Genomic DNA, 15,068 nt, shown 5'->3' on the forward strand with positions numbered 1-15,068 from the left:
ATAAAGTACAGTTTAAAATAATATAATAAAAAAATTACGAAAAAGCGTCGAGTGAAATTTTAAAAATTAAAAAAACTAAAAAAAATTCGTTTTACAAAATCTTTCAAATCGCAATAACAAAATACGAAAGAAAGGAACAGGAACAAAACTATAATAAACGATGTGAAGGAGAAAGAAAAAAAGCAGAAAAATTATAATAAGCTTTTTTTAATCGCAATGACAGCTCTCTCTCTCTCTCTCTTGACCGCCCATCTACTGCGCATGCGCGCGAGAGACCCAAACATGGCGTTCTGTTGTAGAAACCGTCTCCCAGCAATTCATTTTGCGAAGTCGATTATTCGTGTCTGTGCATTCTGCCTTCGACTTCTGGTCGACTCGGAAAGGTGCCTGGTTCAAGAGCTTTTTATTCATATAAGTATTTGCGTGTTTATTGGTATATTTATTTAGATATAAGTCTGTTTGTGTCGATAACTTCGGCGGCATTTTGGGATGACTCGATTTAACGTGACTTCTGGTGAAGGTGAGTTTATTATTATTATATTATTATTATTATTATTATTATTATTATTATTATTATTATTATTATTATTATTATTATTATTATAGAGGTGCTAATTTATGGTGACTCTCTCTCTCTCTCTCTCTCTCTCTCTCTCTCTCTCTCTCTCTCTCTCTCTCTTTGCAGACAAATAAACCTTTTCAAATTGCTTTCGAAAATAATACAAATAAATTAAAAAACTAAACACATTTGCTCGTTAATAATAATAATAATAATAATAATAATAATAATAATAATATAATAATAATAATAATAATAATAATGTTTCAAACTATATTTTATTTTCAATATTTTAATCTCAAAATAATATTTACTTTCATTACTATAAGTTCGAAATATAATCCCCTGTGATAACATCTGAAAAATATTGCTATCAGCTTCAGAAAATGCTGTATGAGCCGCGGCCCATGAAACTTTAATAACCACGGCCCGGTGGTGGCATGGCTTATATCAATGCCAGAAGCACGACTATGGCTAACTTTAACCTTGAATATAATCAAAACTACTGAGGCTAGAGGGCTGCAATTTGGTATGTTTGATGATTGGAGGGTGGGTGATCAACATACCAATTTGCAGCCCTCTAGCCTCAGTGGTTTTTAAGATCTGGGGGTGGACAGAAAAAGTGCAGACCAATGGTTTACTTTTACAGAGAACTAGAAACCTGACATAAATCTGGACACTCTACCATTTAACCTGTCACAAAAAAAGGGGGGGGGTGATTTATTACCATTAATGACATCTTGGAACTTCTGTTAAGACATATAAGTTCTTCTTCGACCAATCAATACTCCAGATATACTGCCTGACTTTGTACGCTTGGTTAAAAACTTAATTTTTTTTATTGCGTTGTACCTGAATCATTCCTGCTCTTCCCCTACCGACCCTCCCATCTGTCTAAATATAGGTTCGCATGATTTTAAATCATACACTTTTCATTGATCACATGATTTCCAAGGACTCTAAAACCACAATACTCTTTTCCAACAGAACCTTCTTCTTCCCCTTTGACCTTGGGATCATTGATTCGTGTTAAATTCTGTATATTTATTTTAATAAATCATATATTTTTCAGGTTTGCCAAAGGTGACGATGCTGTTAATGATGTGGATTCTGACACAGTTCCTCAGTACAGAGGCTACTGTCACAGAGATGTTGAGGAAAGGCAGTTCTGTTGTTGGGATGTCTTTGAAAACTGCTAATGTAAACTACATTCATCCAGTAAAGAGTCAGTGTGAGTAGAAGTCTCTCTCTCTCTCTCTCTCTCTCTCTCTCTCTCTCTCTCTCTCTCTCTCTCTCTCTCTCTCTCTCTCTTTATATAACCCTTTCATCAAGAGTAAATCCATTTTCTCTTCACCAGGACCAGAAATGGTAGGGATTCTACTACTGATCTGAATAAGAGATCTGAGATTGAGATGGTTTGGATGTGTCGTAAGAATGAGTGAGGAGGACTTGGATGCAACCTGTTAGGTGGGGAGGGTTTAGGAGGTCGCGAGGGAAGAAAAACGATTATGAGACGGAGTGGTAAAGTGAAGGAGGATTGGCAGTAGGAGAAGACGCGTTAGGACAGCCAACCTATTGGCTGTAGGATAAGTAGTGGGGATGAAGAAGAAGAAGAAGTAGGAGAGTGATAGGCCTTAAGTGGCCCGTCCTATTAGCCTGTACAACAAAATCTTTCATGTATTTCAGGTGGCTGTTGGAGGGTCTGTGCTGCAATGCCAAAGTGCACCAGCGCTTCGGTCTCGGAGGACTCGCTGAAATGCAACGTGTCCTACTGGTCATTCACGTGGGACAATCTCGTCCCCTCCAGCGGCTCCGCGGTTACGTACTTCTGGCCCCGTGAGTAAAACGAGAGCTTCGAGGTCTTTGCGTCACCTTAGTCCATTCCTCTGGACTCCAGTTAGGTCATTGACTTCCCTAGTTAGGGCCATTAGATCCTTATCTCACCTAGGTTGATGAGACCTCACATTAGATCCTCATCTCAGCTAGGTTGATGAACCCTGAAATTAGGTCTTCACCTCACCCAGGGAGGTGAGAGCCCCAGTTAGGTCCTCAACTCAGCTAGGTTGATGAGCACTCAAATTAGGTCTTCACCTCAACTAGGTTGATGAGCCCTCAAATTAGGTCCTCATCTCAGCTAGGTTGATGGGCCCTCAAATTAAGTCTTCACCTCAACTAGGTTGGTGAGCCCTCAAATTAGGTCCTCATCTCAGCTAGGTTGATGAACCCTCAAATTAGGTCCCCACCTCAGCCAGGGAGATGAGAGCCCCAGTTAGGTCTTCATCTCAGTCAAGGCCTAGGTCTTAGGAATCAAGGTCATCTCTCAAACAGCCTCGAGACCTATAAGAAGGAGTCTTTTTGGCCAGCCATTTTTGAGAACCTGCAAATCAAACCCAGTGGCTTCATTAATCTACAGCATAGTATAAGAGTAATAGTCCTCGGTCCAGTGGTTTCATAACATTCAGAGAAGAAGCTTGGTTGTGGGATAAACAAACAGGTAGATCTTTGCTAAGATTCCACCAACCATGAGGCTTGTGGCTGGCAGAAAGTTACTAGATTCTGGTACAGACGCGAACAAAAGTTTTGGGGTAACGAGACGGCCTCGAGGGCCGGGGACTTCACGACCTACGAACTCCGTTAAAAATTTTGTATCTCTGTTTCAGCCGAGTACGACCTCTGCGGCAAGCGGTACTATAAGGTGTACGCTCCCACTGATTACTTCTCTGCTAAAAAGAAATGTTTGGGCGAAATGGGACAGCTGGCCATTCTGGACACTCCGGAGAAGTTCGGTGAGGTCACGAAGTACCTGGAAATGGAAGGTGAGATTCTCTCTCTCTCTCTCTCTCTCTCTCTCTCTCTCTCTCTCTCTCTCTCTCTCTCTCTCTCTCTCTCTCTTTGTGGAAGGGGTCTGAAATATAAATGACGATAATTCAGAATCCTAGGATCTCCAAAAACCAGGATTCTGAAGCTCTCCAACCTAACTATATATATACATGTGTGTGTGTGTTGGGCATAAACACAGCTATACTGAAATATCAATAATCAATTCACAGGTCTGAACTTCGGATGGATAGGTCTGTACGTCTCTGACCCCAGCGGATCTCAACCACCCGTGTGGCAGTACAGGGAAGGTAAGCATCTTTCTCTCTGTCTCTTTGCCACTCTCTCTCTCTCTCTCTCCCTGTCTCTGAATATACACACTAATTAATATCATTCTCATTATTGTTTGACAGCTAACGTCAGCTCGACTGGAATCTTGTGGAGCTCAATGTCAAGTTGCTTTAACGTGAACAGATATTCAGCGCCCTGGGCTCTTAACAATAATGCCAGATCAGACTACAATTGCTACATGAGCATACAACCAGTCTGCCAAAGGGACTTCTAACCCAGACCACCTGGTCCAAATCTTCGGGGGCTTCTTGTGTTATTTTTAGAATTTTGTTGTTGTTGTGGTTGTTTTAGATATTATTGGGGGAGGCTGTTTTCAAACGTCTTTGGTTGGGGGTGTTTTCAAACATCTTTGGTTGTGGCTATTTTCAGATATTACTGGTTGAGACTGCTTTCAGATTTTACCCACTGGGCTGTTTTCAGATATTACTGGTTGAGAATGCTTTCAGATTTTACCCACTGGGCTGTTCACAAATACTACTTGTTGAGAATGCTTTCAGATTTTACCTACTGGGCTGTTTTCAGATATTACTGGTTGAGACTGCTTTCAGATTTTACCTACTGGGATATTTCCAGATATTAGTGGTTGAGACTGCTTTCAGATTTTACCTACTGGGCTGTTTTCAGATATTACTGGTTGAGACTGTTTTCAGAATTTAGCTACTGGGCTATTTTCAGATATTACTGGTTGAGACTGCTTTCAGATTTTACCCACTGGACTGTTTTCAGATATTACTGGTTGAGACTGCTTTCAGATTTTACCTACTGGGCTGTTTTCAGATATTACTGGTTAAGACTGTTTTCAGAATTTAGCTACTGGGCTATTTTCAGATATTACTGGTTGAGACTGCTTTCAGATTTTACCCACTGGACTGTTTTCAGATATTACTGGTTGAGACTGCTTTCAGATTTTACCCACTGGGCTGTTTTCAGACTTTACTGCTTGTGGCTGTTTTCAGATTCAATTGGTTGGGTGATTTTTCAGATGATATTGGCAGAGGCTTTTTTCAGACATTAATGGTTAAGGCTGTTTTCAGATTTCATTTACTAATGTTGTCATGTTACACTGATTGAAACCACATTGAAAATGATCACTGTCCATAGCCACAGTGCACCAAACATATATTATAAAACTCACTGTGAATCCCTTTGCTTATTTTTCTGAACTACTGTACTGTGTTTCAGATTCATGTGGTCTTTGTTTCATAAAGAAGCCTTGACAAAGGTCTTTCTCAGTACCAAAGACTACAGAAGTTAATGTTAATCATTTGGTAGGTAACAAGTGAAGTTTGGTTGGTAACCAAAACCTTGTTTTATCATTGGTTATTGCCAAATGTTTTATGTGGTCTCTGGGGGGATTTTCTGTGTAGTCTTTGTCTGTTGAACTGACATTTCGGAAGTTGATGAGGTCAAATTATGCTGTCAAAAGATTCATTCCCAGATACCATAAAGGTGTGGAAAGTGTATTACCAAATTTGGACATCATTTGTACTTTAGTTTTGAAGTTTGAAATAAAAATAACTCATGGAATTGAATACTCTTTTCTTAACCAACAGCACTTCTTTGAAAACCAGGCTCTGAAGTAAATTCAGATGGTGCAAATCAAAGAAGAAGATTTGACTGAAAGTTGGTGGAATAGTCTTTGTAGCTCAAAGACAGATTACCAGATTTAACCTCTGAATCAAATTCTGACGATGCAATCATAGTCAATGACTTGAGATGAAACTGAAGCAGTCCTTCCTACCCAAGGGTACAATAGAGTCTTGCCTTGGGAGTAGAATCCCCAAATTATAAATTTGTTAGACTGTAAACTCATTCTTGAGTACTCTCTGAGGAAATCAGCGAGGTGGAGTTATAAGTGGTTCCAGAATTAATAGACATTGCATTTAGAACCTCAAAAACTTGAAGGCAATAACCTTCCACTCCATAGACACCCAAACTAACCCTTTTCCCCCCCTCGCCAAAATCTTTCCAACTGGAGTGGTAAGATGGAAGGAATGTTAGTGAATATTTGACCCATTCATAAATCATGTATACGTTTAGTCATTTCCCATTTTTGTTTGTATTTGAGGATCCTTGGGGGGGAAAATCTCAGGTGTTAAATTTGGAGGAATGTTTGACTTGTCAAGTCAGTATTTTGGCCAGAGTGATATAGTGACATTTTGGATGAATATACTCAGCTTTCTGTGAGTAGGACTAATCTTACATTGTGCATATTTGAATATTCTTTGCCACTCCAAACTAGGCTGCCCCATCTCCATGAACTTTCTCCCTCTACCCCCCGTCCCAACCCCAACCCCGCACCCTACCTTGTGGTTCAAAAAAGGCAGATTTTATTTGTATTCAAATGGAAAGTCCAAACTAACGTCAGCTAAAGCCAGCACTTGAATGAAGAATTTTGTCTAACAGGAAATATTTCACCTTCTGGGCAATTTGTCAATTATTCCGGACAGGAAGTGTTAGGGAGTTTTTAGATGAGTGTGTGTGTACCTACACACACACACACACACACACACACACACACATATGAAAGCAGGCAATGTTATGAAAACTATATGCAACGAAATTTTTCCACACTTAATCAGTTTAGGATGAATAAGTCAGTGATTATACTCTTGTTCCTCTCTGTAATCAGCCTTTCTCAAGTGAAAATCCATATTGTTATCAATGGAATATTAATATACCACTTGTCTGGTCCCGCCAGATTCAAGGTGATGTCCCCAAAGTCTTCATTCTTCCACTCGAGAAGAAGAAACAGTACTCGGAGATGTATTTTGCATTCTGAGAGGCTGGACTTATCCTCCAGCCCACCCGGGTCTTTGAGGAGAGAGAGAAATAGATATTATCGTTATTATTATTCAGAATATAAACCCTATTCAAATGGAACAAGCCCACCACAGGGGCCACTGACTAGAAATTCAAGCTTCCAAAGAATATTAGGGTGTTCATTAGATAGATAGATAGATAGATAGAGAGGGAGAGATATACAAAGGATTATTTTGGTTGTGGACCCCTTGGTGTAGTCAAGTTCAATGCCTCTTAATCAGTTTCTGCCTATCAGGAAACCAAGGCAGCCACATTAGCTTGATTTTCTGCAGAATTGATCAACATGAATCAATTATCTTCTGCAACATTGGCCACTCTGGTTCAGCAGTTATCAGAAAACAGATCAAATTATCAGGATGAAGAATAATTTCTAGATAATTAGAAGGATAATTCAGAGGCCACTGATGAGAATAACTGCTCTTTTTATTAACCCTAATTCACAGAAGGAAAAAAATATATAGATATGATTCTTCTTCAACAAAGAACTTCTTGGCCGTCACTCGATCGGACACTTCCGTGCGTGCTCGCGCAAGCAAGCAACCAACTCCGCTTCTCAGCGAGGGAAGTGTCGCGCAAGGATCTAGAAATCTTAGGCTTTAAGTAATATTGCACCATGCTTTAAACATGTGGAAACTTACGGTTAGAAACAATACGAAAATAATGCTTTCTTCCCCCACACTAAAACATAATAATACCTTCAGTTCACTGGACATCAAAACGCATCACATGACTGGGACTTAACCAGACTCTTAACTGGCATATATGCTTCACAGAGAACTTGTTATTTTGTTGTACGTTTGAACTTTTGTGTAGCGGTCAGTTGCCAGTAGAAGTATTTCTTTGACTTCGGGGCCGACTCTCTGGCATACGCTCAACAGAAACTACATCAGAACTCTATTACATTCTGATACCAATGTAATCGTAGCATAAAATCTGGTCAGAGACCAGTAGAACATACTATCTTGAGTCACATAACAAATGACTTATACTCCTACACTTTACAGAAACATTGTTTGACATCTTGTAAATCTTGACATTAATGTAATGCCAAGTACAAACTCATCAAGAACTAGCAAAATAGAAATCTGTCCTAGACTTGGAATTGGAATAAACTAGGGTGGCATACACTTGTGAGAGACTTGAACAGTCATCTTGTACAGTCAAATGTAACGGTTAAGTACAGCCACGTCAAGTATTGGTGAAAATCACTTTCCTCGACTCCGGAAACCAACCCGGGTGTTTCTCTTGCACTATCCTGAGAGACAGCTTCAACAACAGGTTGAAGAAGTAGACCACGCCGGGTATCCAGAAGGCGAAGTGCAGGAGGAGGCGCATGACCCAGTACTGGACAGTATGCTTTAGGCTCGTGTTCCTGACGAACAGCGGCACGGACAGTCCCAGTGTGTCGGCCAGGAACCGGAACATCGCCGGGTAGGACAGCCCAGGCACCATCATGTTGATTCCGTCCATCAGGGAGAAGGACATGTGCTCGTTGTCCCAGCTGGATCTCGAGAGGCTCGGAACGATGACGAACCTCTCCACCTCCTTGCACAGGGCCTTCGTCTCTGCAGCCGTTCCCTTGCAGAAGTTGTACTTGTCCTCGATGCCCAGTAGCCAGCCGATCCCTCTCCAGAAGTGGACGAAGCCCTCCAAGTCCTCTTTGGTTGCCCGCCACGCCCCCATGCGATTCGGGTAGGACAGTATTAGGCCCAGGAAGCAGTACTGAGTCAAGGCCATGTCCCACTGACTGATGTAGAGCGGCGGGTTGTCGCGGGACTCCAGGCGGAGGCCTTTCGGGGCCTGCGCCTGTAAATCCTGACGGAGGGCTTGGCTGAAGGGACACTTGGGTTCGGCGTGGCCTTTCTCCCTGACGTTGGCCCTCTGGACTTGATCATAGTTCTCCGACGAGTTGAAGACGTCCGCGGAGTTCTTGTGAATGTTCCTGACGTGGAGGATGTCCTTGTGAGCTCTGTCGTTAGGGTCCCAGACGTCTCCGGAGAACCACGTGATGATGTGCAGTATCGTCGAGACGTAACGCCGCAGGGCGCGGGTAGGCGTGTCGGACCTCTCCGTGTAAATCAGGGGTCTCAGTATCCTGCTGAGGGAAAATGCCATGAGGAGCGACAGGAGATCGGAGAAGAAGATGCAGAAGAGGAACTTCTGGTAGAACTTCCGCCCTCTGTCAAAGAGCTCGCGGTCGAGCCACTCGGGCCGTGCCGGCGGATTGCGGGAGTCCCCCGGCTCGTTCAGGCCTTCGAGCAGTTCCTTTAGCCTGGGTGATGCTTCCTCTGTACTGAAGTCCTTAACGGAAGAGGCTTCCTGCTGCGACGTGTAGCCGTTGCAAACAGCCTCCATGTTCTTGCCACTGCGATTGATGTCAGCACTGCAGTTATTATTATTGTTACACATGATGTACTTCTCATTGTCACCAAATCTCTCGCTGCAAGAGGAATTCCTCAGGCTGTTCCAGCAATTCTGACCAGAGAATGTGAGTTCATTGTCTCCGATGTCCTTGTGGGTAAACCTGGCAAGAACCGAACACTCAGGGCTGCCAATACCCTTGGGGTGTAGCCTCGCCAGCACCGGGCACTCAGTGGGACCAATCTCACAAGCTTCACTGCCAGCTGAACAGAACATCTTCATCGTCCCTGGAAATAAAGACTTGGTTTGAGAAAATAGATAATGTACGAATGAAACTTGACAATAGATGCAAGACTATATTTATAAACTGCTGACTTGGATCTAAATAGCAGATTAAATTGTATTTGGTGATTTAACAAAGAGGACAGCTTAGAGAAATTATCAAAAATATCACAATTGATTTCTTAGAGAAATCAATAAAAAAAATTACGCTGAAGTCTTTGGCGCAATCGAGTTTTATAATAATCAAGGCCACTGAAAATTTCTCGGTATAATTCTGTATGAACCTTGGCCCATGAAACTTCAACTACGTCCTGGTGGTGGCCTATCCTATATCGTTGCCAGAAGAACGATTATGGCTAACTTTAACCGTAAATAAAATAAAAACTATTCACCCTAGAGGGCTGTAATTTGGTATGCTTGATGACTGGAGGGTGGATGACCAACATACCAATTTGCAGCCCTCCAGCCTCAGGAGTTTTTAAGATCTGAGGGCGGACAGGAAGAGTACGGACAGACAAAGCCTGTCTAATAGTTTTCTTTTACAGAAAACTGAAATTTAACAGGTGATTATTTCCGGATACCATCTTTATGAAAGCACAGCTTGAAGGAGAGTTCACTGACACATTCATTCGATAATGTGTATTGAATTCACATGGCACGTCACACTCCACAAAAGTAAGACATTTTTCATTTTCAAACTCATGAATATTCAGCTCATTCACCCGAGACATGGGAGTCTCCTAAGTTATTCCACGTGGTTTTCTTTCGAAATGGACGTTGTGTAGAATGTTAAGTTTCTCTCTCTCTCTCTCTCTCTCTCTCTCTCTCTCTCTCTCTCTCTCTCTCTCTCTCTCTCTCTACATTTCTTACCTTCCATTCCTCTGCATCTCTCTCTCTCTCTCTCTCTCACTATTATTATTATTATTGCTTCCCTTTACTCAACCAGTCTTCCATCTCTCTCTCTCTCTCTCTCTCTCTCTCCCCTTGCGTACTTACTCCACCCCCACCCCCCAAGGCACCGCCTTCGTAACAGTGACTCAACCTCAGGGAATAAAGAGCGATAGTTCAACTCTGACACTTGAGGATAACGCTCTCTCTCTCTCTCTCTCTCTCTCCTCTCTCTACTCACGTAGTCTGCTCTGTGTCTAGCACCGGGGAGGCTGGACCTTTGTGTTTGTTTGTTTGTGAGAGTGTGCTTCCTTTGTGCTTCTTGTTTGTGGCTAAGCAGAGAGAGAGAGAGAGAGAGAGAGAGAGAGAGAGAGAGAATGTAATTAGTAAAGTAATGGAATTTTTTATTAGAGAGAGAGAGAGAGAGAGAGTGTAATCAGTAAAGAAATGGCATTTTTTATTAGAGAGAGAGAGAGAGAGAATGATCGAAAAGTGGCGTGCGATTCCCCTAGAGTTTATAAATTATAAGCTTAAATATGGCATTTTGTACCCATAGAGATTAAGTAACGAGCTCAGCTTGTATGTATCTGTATATATATGTATGTATATATATATATATATATATATATATATATATATATATATACATACATATACATTTAGACATTTTCTTTGCCACATTAATTTAAAAAAAAAAAAATTTAAATTACTAAATTTAACAAAAACAAAAAACTCAAAATCAGAAAATCCCAAACATCACCTCAAGGACATTTCAGGCCCGAAACGAGCAAAAGAAACGAAACGAAACTAAACTGAAACGAAGAAGCAAAAAAGTGAAACAAAGAAAGTGGCTGAATGAATAAATACTCTCTGGACCCAGAGTGGGGGTCAACACTCCTTTGGAGTGGTAAAATGGCGCACATGAAGAAGAAGAAGAAGAAGAAGAAGAAGAAGAAGAAGCCAAGAGCTGCACTAATGAGGAGTCTATTAAGGTAGGTCAGGATTTTGCTTGCAAGCACATCAAGAGAGAGAGAGAGAGAGGGAGAGAGAGAGAGAGGCTTAAATCCTATTAAGTCACGTAGTTGCTAAGTCATTGGCAGAATGCTGGTCAGGGAAGAGATCTTGGAGGTTGTATTAAATCGGCTCGTGTATGGGATTGTGGGAGTGGTTTTAGGTGTGGGCCTTGCGACTTCATCCCCCTAAAGTAGTTTATGATAGGAGGGTCAGATCTTTGGGCGCCTAAACCACCCCTTAACTTGAAGAAAATTGACTGAGACTTAAAAATAATTCTAGTAATAAAGTATTCTTGGAAATTGTATTAAATTGACTCGCGTATGGGATTGTGGGAGTGGTTTTAGGTGTGGGCCTTGCGACTTCATTCCCCTAAATAGTTTATGATTGGAGGGTCAGATCTTTAGGCGCCTAAACCACCCCTTAACTTGAAGAAAATTGACAGACTTAAAATAATTTTAGTAATAAAGTATTCTTGGAAATTGTATTAAATCGACTCACGTATGGGATTATGGGAGTGGTTCTAGGTGTGGGCCTTGCGACTTCATCCCCTAAAGTAGTTTATGATTAGAGGGCCAGATCTTTGGGCACCTAAACGCCATCCCCTCTTAACTTGAAGAAAATTGACTGACACTTAAAAATAATTTTAGTAATAAAGTATTCTTGGAAACTGCAAATCGACTCGCATAGGGGATTACGGGAGTGGTTCTAGGTGTGGGCCCCGCGACTTCATCCCCCTAAAGTAGTTTATGATTGAAGAGAAATGAATTAGGCTTCAAATTGGTCTTGGGAAGTTAGTTTTAGGGATTTGAAACCAAGGCGACCATTAGTTGCTACCCATCTCGCGTTGCGGTGACCTCTCATCGCGACCTTTGACCTTTGACCTGCCTGTGCATCATTGCAAGGTTGCAAATATATTAAAGAAGGAGATACCTAGACATTTAATCCCAATAAATAAATGAGAATGATAAATTATTTAGCATACAAGCAATTGCATATCACACGGATGAATTTTTGAGAGAGAGAGAGAGAGAGAGAGAGAGAGAGAGAGAGAGAGAGAGAGAGAGAGAGAGAGATTTTGGAATGAAGTACCCAATTCTCCACCCTGATGCCTTCTGAATGGGTATTTTGGGTGACCACCCATCCAGGAACTGGCCAGACCTAACAAAGCTTAGCTTCGCAGACTGGACTCCCTGGGTTCTTGAGTTACTTTTCTCCATGGACTATGTACGTGAGATCTGGTTGCTTAGCTGGTGTCACGAGAGTTGAAAGACCTAGACCTGGACTTCAAATACAGAATACAAACTTTGGTTCCTTTATAAGAAAATAATCAATATTTCCAAGTGACATCCTAACATTTGAATATCCTATATCCTATAACTAAACCATCTAACTGACCCTCCTCCTGAGGAACAAAAGTCCTCTGTAGGACACGGGAAGATCCTTCAAGTATCCTTTAATGAATGCTCAGGAATGCAGATTCATATCTCTTTTCTGCTATATAATCCCAGTTCTTATTTGGGTGTAGGAGTGTGTCTTCTATTTTAGTCTATATAATCTATATCTATATAATTATTCTACATAATTTATCATGCCACAATCCTCAGAGCATTTCTACAGCTCCTAAAGGCACGATACTGAAGTCATGAAGTGGTGCAACTTACAGACTGGCCCAGAAATCTGCCAAAATTGACAAATTTCACCTTTTTTTTATAGCAATGGGTACCCCGGTTTCTTCCAGAAGCAACCAATTCATACAGTCATTTTCTGATCAAGAGACTTGATTAGTAATCAGCTAAGATTTCTGTAGCTCCCTAAGGCCCCGGACTGAAGATCTGAAGTGGTACAATTCATAAACTGGCCCAGAATTCTGTCAAAAATGACAAATTTTGCCTTTTTTTTTGTTTTTAGTAGCAAAGGGCACCTCTATTTCTCCCCAAAACTCACCAGTTTACGCACAAGCATTTTCTAACCAAGGGAACTGATTACGTATCAGCCAATATCAAGATAAGTTACAAGTAGGAAATGTGGTCTCCTGAGTTTAAAAATACATTTAATGCTCTGTGGTTTCTATAAATGTCTGTCTGAATGTGAACAGTACGGTTGCCTGTCTGTGAATAAATATAAACACCACAGGATTGATGTTTAGCCTTGATTTTTTTTTTGGCTAGAACAGTTGTTTTTACATACAGAAACTTCCAACAATAAGTTTTCCCCTAAAAAATATTATTATTTGTGCACAAAACTTTGAAAAAATCAGACACTTCTGTACCTACGCAGAATTCTCAACAGCAGATCATGTGTGTTTGTTTAAAGAGAGAGAGTGTTAAGAGAGAGAGAGAGAGAGAGAGCTAACACAGGGAATATATTAATTCTAAATCCAACTCAAACTCGTTCATTCATTTGTATGAATCTCTATTGGTCTGTTGTTCAAACAATTTCTAAGAACACCTTTGTACAAAACTTTTTTTTTTTACTTTTTATGTGTTCCCGTTCAAAACAAGTCCCCTGAACGGGACTTTTTGTTGTTGTCTATAAAAATAAAAATAGTAATTGTCAGGTCGAGGGTTTACACAAAGCAAAAACAACGGTTCCTCCATCCTTACCTTCAATACCCGTCCACTTTCGGGGCCGGAAAAAAAACTGAGCCTTCAACCACTTTCCAAAAGTTCTCTTTCTAATCCCTCGATATCTCTCACATCTCCCACAATTCACGCCCGTCTCCTCGTCCCCGTCTCGCCCAAAACGTCCCACTTCGTCGTGGTATATTAGAAAATCTCAAAAGACGTCACCAGCGGCAGCGACGTCCGTCGCTCTCCAAGTCCGCGACACAAATGAACGTGGTACTACTTCTGTTTTTCTCCTCGACTGTCCCGCCCGAGTCGGAGGGACGGGGGGAGGGTATGGGTGGGGTGGGGGTTCCTGAGGCGGGTTGGTCCCCCCCCACAGCTTGAGTCCTTCGGGAAAATGTAGCACGGGGGGCCCTTCCACGAGCCGAGAGAAAGAGAGAGAGAGAGAGAGAGAGAGAGAGAGAGAGAGAGGGGATTCCACGTGCTGGTGTCTACCACGGAGTATGCGTGAGGTAGGTCGGGGTTCTGGCAATCTCTGAAAATAAACACCTTCGTTGTTTCTTCGTTTTTTTGTGTGTGTTTTTGTTTCTCCCCGACTGAAGGCCGATCCATCTTCTCCCCCGTCTCTCTCTCTCTCTCTCTCTCTCTCTCTCTCTCTCTCTCTTGTCCTGAAGTTGTTTTTATACGTCCTCAACCATTCATCCCAGTGATTAAAGTTTAGGTACCCCTTCAAAACTCTCTCTCTCTCTCTCTCTCTCTCTCTCTTTCATCCACCTATGCAAGCTCTGGCCTAAACCTATTTTTTTTTATGATTAATTTCCCATTTCAATCATTTTGATGCAAAAGCAGATATCCCTTTGATGTTCTTCTCTGTGACATCACAGAGGCCTGTCTCTGCAAGGCTTCTTTACAATTGTTGCATTTGCATCATTGTTGCGGCAGGCAAAGCTTTGCAAGAGGTCACAGCAGGGTTCAAGGTCACAGTGGTGGGCATTATTGTGTGACCTGTCGTAAGGTCAGTTTAAGGTGTATCTTTCTTATGAACCAGGTTATATAACTGACATCACTTTAAGGTATTTACTTCTGAATGACCTGGGTTATACAACTGACCTGTTTCCACAAGGTGCCCTGTTGTCTATTGGAGGGTCAGAGTCTATCAATAGACAATTTATTATATAACCAGGCTCACGACTTCTGTTTGCCTCATGCCTGGGCTAGAAAACCACGTGATATAAAGTAATTGAGTCTTGAATTCACTCTAAATGATTTATAGACTATAAATCTTACTATACATTCATTGATCTATATACTTTCTAAGTCTACGCTGAAGTATTCCTCTAACACATAGACCGACAGGTGCGCAAACGACATATGGAAATGGTGTAGGCTGCACCTGTCCTCAGCCC

The 15,068-nt window shown here is 41.5% G+C and overlaps 2 protein-coding genes across 3 annotated transcripts in view; one reads left to right on the top strand and one right to left on the bottom strand.

Annotated features, from left to right (window-relative positions):
- Positions 1 to 5,251, top strand: part of LOC136856284 (uncharacterized) — a 5,320-nt gene extending 69 nt beyond the window's left edge. Inside the window, exons 1-6 of one of the 2 annotated variants that reach the window (XM_067133994.1) lie at positions 1 to 520; positions 1,632 to 1,790; positions 2,246 to 2,395; positions 3,220 to 3,375; positions 3,610 to 3,687; positions 3,790 to 5,251. The exon at positions 1 to 520 is cut by the window's left edge and continues 69 nt beyond it. In XM_067133994.1, the coding sequence (XP_066990095.1) occupies positions 490 to 520; positions 1,632 to 1,790; positions 2,246 to 2,395; positions 3,220 to 3,375; positions 3,610 to 3,687; positions 3,790 to 3,941 (726 nt within the window). In that variant the 5' untranslated portion in view covers positions 1 to 489 and the 3' untranslated portion in view covers positions 3,942 to 5,251. The remainder of the gene's footprint in view (positions 521 to 1,631; positions 1,791 to 2,245; positions 2,396 to 3,219; positions 3,376 to 3,609; positions 3,688 to 3,789) is intronic. The other variant, XM_067133995.1, reaches the window with a different exon arrangement.
- Positions 5,252 to 6,955: 1,704 nt separating this feature from the next.
- Positions 6,956 to 13,945, bottom strand: LOC136856285 (uncharacterized). Its single transcript, XM_067133996.1, has 2 exons — positions 13,699 to 13,945; positions 6,956 to 9,198 (listed from the first exon to the last, which is right to left on the bottom strand). Exon 2 carries the CDS (start codon positions 9,191 to 9,193, stop codon positions 7,739 to 7,741), a length of 1,455 nt encoding a protein of 484 aa, XP_066990097.1. The 5' UTR covers positions 9,194 to 9,198; positions 13,699 to 13,945; the 3' UTR covers positions 6,956 to 7,738.
- Positions 13,946 to 15,068: the final 1,123 nt, after the last annotated feature.

The sequence above is a fragment of the Macrobrachium rosenbergii genome, chromosome 35 (genome assembly GCF_040412425.1).
Source record: "Macrobrachium rosenbergii isolate ZJJX-2024 chromosome 35, ASM4041242v1, whole genome shotgun sequence".
In the NCBI taxonomy this organism is placed as follows: domain Eukaryota; kingdom Metazoa; phylum Arthropoda; class Malacostraca; order Decapoda; family Palaemonidae; genus Macrobrachium; species Macrobrachium rosenbergii.